Source organism: Apaloderma vittatum, unplaced genomic scaffold (genome assembly GCF_000703405.1).
Source record: "Apaloderma vittatum isolate BGI_N311 unplaced genomic scaffold, ASM70340v1 scaffold25104, whole genome shotgun sequence".
In the NCBI taxonomy this organism is placed as follows: domain Eukaryota; kingdom Metazoa; phylum Chordata; class Aves; order Trogoniformes; family Trogonidae; genus Apaloderma; species Apaloderma vittatum.
Window position 1 is genome coordinate 3,923 of NW_009713613.1, and position 6,634 is coordinate 10,556.

Consider the following 6,634-nt stretch of genomic DNA (forward strand, 5'->3'; position numbering starts at 1 on the left):
CAGGCACCGGGGGGACGCTGCCGCGCGGGCACAAGCAGGTACGAGCGGCTCATGGGCTGGGGGGCCGACGGCTCCCCTTCACCCCGGGGACGGCCACCTTTCCCCCCGGTGACCAGGCTCAGGGTGCAAGAGGCACCCTGCCGGCAGCCTTTAGCCGGTTTTAGGGGTTGTGATGACCCTTTGCGGCAGGGGCAGCGTGGGAAGGTCCTGTGAGGAGCAAGCCAAGAGGGATCCGCCCGCGGGGGCTTGTGCGGCTGAGATCCTGCCCTGGCTGATTTTCTGCTTCTCTTGTGGTGGTGCCGTGAGGCAGAGCCTCTCGCTGCCTGTGGGTTCCTTTAGGCTTTGATGTAGTGGCCTGGCTGCACAGCCCCTTGTACCACAATGCTGACAGAAAGCACCGACCCAGAGTAACTTCCATCCAGATTTTGGAGTATGTCACTACAGGTCTTGGGGATGGTTGGGCTGTCTCTCTCATCTGGGCTCTTCCCCCAGAGCAGCACGTTCCTGCTCTTTGCAGCTGGATTCCTACAAAACTCCCTCTTGCTGTTGCTGTAAATTGCCAGCTGAACAATTCCAGCTACAGTCTATTTGCCTAGCATAAAGAAACCTAAACAGAAAATGTTTGAGACATGTTATAATCTGAAAGTATTATCAGGAAACCAGTACGTAACCTCTGCGCACTTAAGGCTTTGCTTTGTTCGGTGACGGAAACGCACTTAATCCTTTTTCTTTGCATGAGTGTGGGGAGATAAAGCAAAGCCAGAGCAGTCCCTGGCACACTGCTGCTGGGCAGCCCCAGCTACGGGGAGCCGGGATCAGCTTTTTGCCGAGGCCTCTCGAGGCGGAGGTTGAGCCCGAGGCAGAGATGCTGCTGGCTGCTCATCGCTGCGACCGTCGGGTTGGAGATGCTATGCTGCCACCCTGAGAAACCCTCTGCAGTTACCGCAGCTGCTGTGTGCTGTTAAGTCCTTAAATGCCCACAGAAAGCTAATTGTGAAGATGTCAAATCATCACCCCTGCTGGTTCCTTGCCTTGCAGCAATGCCAGTTCAATATCCTCCACGAGTGGCCAGAAAACAGCCAGGCACCCATCAGCATCCTTCATGCCCCTGGCACCCCGGATCAAACCGCTCTCCCTCCTGATCTCAAAGTTTGAGTTCTCCTTTGGCCGAGGTGGGGGCTGCGTTGGTGCAAGCTGTGGTGGGATGCCGCCAGCTCCGTCTAGATTTTCTCTAAACTGCTGGTTTTAGCCGTGTGCCTCGAAGAGCCATGAGCCTACTGACCTTTTTCCCCTCCCATTTGCACTTACAGCTTGCCTTGGCCAGATCCAGTTCCTTGGGCGACTCCTCCAGGCCACAAAGGTATGAAAAAATTAATCTACAATCATTGTTATTTACTTCTTTTTACTTATTCCATGTGAAACGTGTGTCCGTGTCAGTCCTGGTGGGATGGGGAGGGTGAGGCAGAGGGTGGGACCCGACACCCGAGGCATGCGAGTGCACTTGTGACATTTCGGTTGAGGCAAGAGCGAGCATCGCTGCTGCAGCGCCTTGGGGGGGTGTGCTGACACCCTGCCAGCGCAGGGTGGGTACACAGCTAGCTTTGGTCAGAAACGCAGAGGGCACGAAGTGCATTCACATGGAGCTCTCTGTGTCCCTCTTACAGACACCTCGTTGCTATATTAAAAGAAGATAAAGAGACGTTTGGCTTTGAAATCCAGGTGAGATTTAAGAGTTTACCTCATGTTTTACTTTTAAATGAGTCGACTTGTCACTTAAGTGTCACATCCCCAAAATCAGGTTAGGGCAGCACAGAGCAGAGGAAGATGCCTGTTGGTTCCTCGGGAACTCTGAAGAGCTCACAGTAACAAACTCAGAACTAGGATGCATTTCCAAGGATTTTGTTATAACAAAGGTCATGGATGAGAATTTCTGCCCTTCTCGCAAGTCAGAGCATTGAATGTAGGAGAAATCTCATCCCAATCCAAGTACGAGGCAGTGTCAATGCCTTCTTAACTCCACGGGTGAATATTTTTAGGAGAATTGCATGTGAGAATACATATGTGTAAAAAGAGAGCAATCAAAAATCTCTCTCCAAAAAATACCTTCTATTAGCGTTTTACTACCTCCTTTAACATATATACAAACATGTTTTTGAAGTAGATGTACAGTATTGGTATGGGTATTTTAAAAATAAATAATAGCTAAGCGTGAATTTTGAGGGGGGATAAATCACATAGGAAGAAATTCTGTTAGATGTAGAAATCAGTAAATCATCAAACGGGAAAACCAGACTCTTACCAGGAGTTCTGCTAATGGAAGATTTTTGTTCTTTGTGAGAAAGTTAACTCTTAGGTCAGCAGGCCTGCTAAAATCCTGGATACAAATACAAAACAGCCCCGGACTGAACCGGCGCAGTTTTTGGCACAGGGAGTTGTGGCAGGAGCCGATTCCTCGGCCTCTGCCCCCCAGACCCTCCCGCCTGGCCCCTCCATTCGCAGCACTATGGCCACAGGGCAGCTTCAAAGGGTTTGCCTGTGTCTGTGCACAAAGGGAAAATAGTATTTTCAGCGAAATTAGTGTGTTAGAAAAAGCTTAACTTCTCCAAATTCGATTCTGTGACTAATGAGCGGGTGAGCGTTCAGCTCGTGAACAGTGGAGAGCTTTCAGGAGGGAGGATAATTGAGTCAATTATTGGGCTTTTGTGGAAATCGTCAGGGCAGACTTTCATTATACGTGACATTCTGATTGAAAATAATTGTGCTTGGCACATTTTCTTCCCTAACGTACATTCCACGCGAGCGCGAGTCCAGGCTACGGAGAGGCAGCATCTGTCCGATGCTAAGGATAAGCCACTAGTTAGAAGCTGTATTTTGATTACTATGAGTTAAATTTAAGAATTAGTGAAACTCCAGGTCTACCATCTGCAGGGAGCTCATGAGAACTACAGGGACTGCCCAGCACCAGAGCTCCTCAGGCGCTACCGCTCCTTGCTCCTTCTCCTGCTTCTCACATGCAGAGCAGAGCCTGGGCGCGGGCGGACGCTGTGGCTGGGCATTTGCAGATCAGACACTCTGGTAGAAGCCACCTAAAAGCCAGGTGCCCCCTCAAAACCATGGCCCAGCTGTCTTCTGTGGCCCATGAGCAGAAGGTGGTACATGAGAGGGAAGTCCACCCTCCTGGTTGGAGGCTGTCAGTCACGCCTTGGAGGTGTCCACCTCTCCCTGTGGTTCTGTTGGGCATGTGGAGACCCCTCTGTTCAGGTGTGATGCATCACATTCTACTCGTCCAGCCTGTATCACTGAAGTTGCCCCAATCCTTCAGGTCGGTAGGTGAGACCCACCGCTGAAATGGGCCAAAAAAAACCCCAAAAAAGCCAAGTGTGATCTGCAGTGGTGTGTCCTTCAAGACCCTCAGGTTTCACTGGGTGCTCTGAGCTCAGGCAGATGTTTGACTGTTGGGGTCAGGGCCGAAACCTCTGCCTTGGGGCGCTCGGGCCAGATGAGTGCTGAGCTCACCCCACCTTCACCCCTGTTTTTTCCACCCTGACTGAAAGATTTGGAAATCTAACATGGCTTCTTACATCTGGGTTAGATGTGCTGTCACAGCTTTGCAAGAAGCTCAGCTTCAGACTTACATTTTTTTAGGAAGATGTGGCTAAATACCGATGTTTGCATGTAACCAAGAAGACGTTTCCTGTCACTGCAAGATGCGGTCAGGTTGCATCGCCTACTTTTGCATTTTTCTAAATATGTGTCAGCACCAAAAATCACGTGACGGATTTATCCTGAGAATTACCTAACGTATATTTAACTGTACAAGCCAAGAATAAAACGCGCTTTTGTCAAGATGCGGGGACCTGTGTGGGTAATGCGTTTAAGAGGCTAAAAGAGCAAAAGGAGGCTCAGATCTTGCTCTTCAGTTCTCATGGTGACCCATCTGTCCAGCAGCCCCGGCTGACTCCTCGCAGCCAGTAGGAGCCAATTGCCTGAAGTGCCTGAGCCACAGCCAGCCATGCTGCGGCTGGGAACGGGGACCAACCTTCCAGAAAGAGATCTGCATCCGTGCTGGTGGATGGTCTTGAATGAAGTTACTGAGGTTTTCGTAACGAGCAACCAACTTGCTTTAAAACTATTTTTTTGCACGCCCAAGGTACGGGCATCTGTCAGGGGCTGCTGCTCTCCCTTCCACAAGAATGCAACTTCTGATGGTTAGGTTATAACTTTGTGATGTTCTTGCTTGCATGGTGATGTACCCTCGCCCATCACAGCCTTCCTATTGAAAAAACACATTAAAAATCCTGTTGTTTTTAAAATAGTTCTCATAGCTTTACTATTGGTAACACTGTCACTTTGGTATTTAACAGACTATTAGATTTCCGCACCAAAATGAGTACTCCCTGGAGGTGTGCACTTGTGTCTGCAAAATACAAGAAGAAAGTCCTGCCCATCTTTCTGGCCTTCAAATTGGTAACTATCCACATTTTCTTCCAGCTGTGGGAGGCCTTCTCTTGCTTTTCCGCCCATTATTTTTATTGCAGAGGATGTGGAAGGAGTGTGTGTGCCGCAGGTGCTAATTCTCACCCCTGTGTATGTCCAACAGGCCATATCCTCACCGGTATCAACGGCGTGAACACTGATGGTTTTAATCACAAGCAAATAGTCAACTTGATAAAGTCTTCAGGGAACTATTTAAGGTAGGCATCCCTCCTCCAGGTGGGTTTTAGCTGAACAGGCTCTCCCGCTGGAAGCCAAGAGAGCTTCTCGTGCCAACGCCGCCTGTTCTTCACAGGTTAGAGACTGTCAATGAGGCCATGCTTCTGCGGAAAATGGAGCTCGAGGCCAAGCTGCAGTTACTGAAGGTGATGGCATAAATTAGTTCATTTGTTTCCGAGCGCAGCGGGCTGCTGTGGGTTCATTGCTAACAGGGGTAGGTCGCGTCCGTGGGGCTGGGTGTCCTGGTAGGGGCAGACTCCCGTGTGCCCCCAGCTGTGGTCCCCATAATATTTTCTGTGTGTTTCCTTGTAATATTTTTCTTCCCAACAATTTCTGCAACTCTCTAACTATTTCAATTTCTGGCCATGCCTTGGCTGCGCCCAGCTGGGAGGCAGGCGATCCTCCTCTGTAATTACAGAACAGCGTATTTTAATGTATTTAGCAAAAAAGGGAAGGCAGGCTCTTGCAAGCAGAGCTGGGACTCGGCTGACCTGAGTGAGGGGTTTTCCTTATGGCAACTCTATGCCGAACCCCCGCTGCAGGAGTGTAGTTCTTCCAAAAGTGCATTAAAATTTCATCTGGCTGGAACAAACCTCATGCCACACAGGTTAGACTTGCCAGAGCTCAGCAGCAGGGACAGGATTTGCCATATGTACCATTGCTTATAAAATATGAATCCTGCTGTGGGGACAATTTCATGTTTAGTATTTGACATGTTTAAAACAATATTTGTTTTGGTTTGCGCTGCGTTTCTGTGAGTACCACACAGGGCGTTGTGATGTGCTGGGTGACACTGATGCTGCAGGTGATGGGCAAGGAAAGGAGGGGTCCCTCCCAACTCTGCCAGGTTGCAGCTGGGGGTGCTGAGGAAATGTGTGGTAAAGAGGGGAAAAAAAATTACTGCCCTAACAGAATTGCACATGGCAGCTCAGTTTGGTCCGTTTGGGTGAATAAACGTGTGTTTTGCAGCTGTGTGACGAAGGGGCTCCAGCTTCATGCAGATTATTGGGGAAGTAATCAGAGGCCCCCCTGTGGGGCTTTGTTTTTTATTTTTTAATCAACTGTGCAATAGTTTATATTTACACCAAAAGCTGACCTGCAACAGAGGGAGAGAAAAATGTTGCTTACGGTTGACTGGCACGTAGCCGCGGGGGTTGTGTGGATGCCCGGGAAATTGTCTCAGGAAAAAGGTGAAAATCATCTCAGTAAAAAGGGGGACATACAAGCACTTCCTGTGGGTGATCTGCGCTTTCTGAACACACTTTTTTGTTCACAAGTTCTTGATGCTTCCGTGTGTGAGTGACAAAACCCTCTTTCTCCTCCACAGCAAACGCTGCGGCAGCGACGGGGGGAGCTGCGTGGCCTGCTCGTGGGAGCAGCGCCTGCTGCACGGTGCGTCCGCCCTGCTGCTCGGGAAACCGCAGCACTGCCTGGGCAGCGAGAAGCAAGCCTTTAATCTCATTTCCGTCCGCTTTCTTTCTCTTCTCTTAACAAAGCCATGGAACTGGTCCTGGGACAGGTTTTCTTCCCGGGAGTAATGCTTTGGATGGTTTGACTGATGCAGACTGAAGGCTCGTTAGTGTTAGCCCTAGGAAAGAAGTTGCTGTGGGTTGCAGAGTTTTTTTGCCATTCTTATTTTTGGACTTACAAGGGGAGAGTTTTCTTTGTTTGTTGTTTTTACAGGTTGCCCAGGGGGGAAGGCTGGGGCCAGGAGCAGCCGGAGAGCAGGAGGGGAAGGGGCTGCTCCCTGTGCCGAGACCCTGGGCACCATGGCATAGGTGTCCTGTGGGCAGCCTGGGGACAGCAGGATGGCCATGAGCCAGCAGTGTGCCCTCATGGCCAAGAAGGCCAATGGCATCCTGGGGTGTGTTAGAAGGGGAGTAGCCAGTAGGTCGAGAGAGGCTCTCCTGCACCTCTGCTC

General features: G+C 50.1%; 1 protein-coding gene across 1 annotated transcript in view; it reads left to right on the forward strand.

The window, feature by feature from the left end:
* Positions 1 to 3: 3 nt before the first annotated feature.
* LOC104273198 (cytohesin-interacting protein-like) overlaps positions 4 to 6,634 on the forward strand; it is a gene marked incomplete at its 5' end in the record, with an annotated part of 7,572 nt that continues 941 nt past the window's right edge. Inside the window, 8 exon segments of the mRNA XM_009868440.1 lie at positions 4 to 38; positions 1,311 to 1,360; positions 1,665 to 1,719; positions 4,365 to 4,467; positions 4,601 to 4,694; positions 4,790 to 4,859; positions 6,041 to 6,084; positions 6,086 to 6,105. Coding sequence (XP_009866742.1) covers positions 4 to 38; positions 1,311 to 1,360; positions 1,665 to 1,719; positions 4,365 to 4,467; positions 4,601 to 4,694; positions 4,790 to 4,859; positions 6,041 to 6,084; positions 6,086 to 6,105 — 471 coding nt within the window.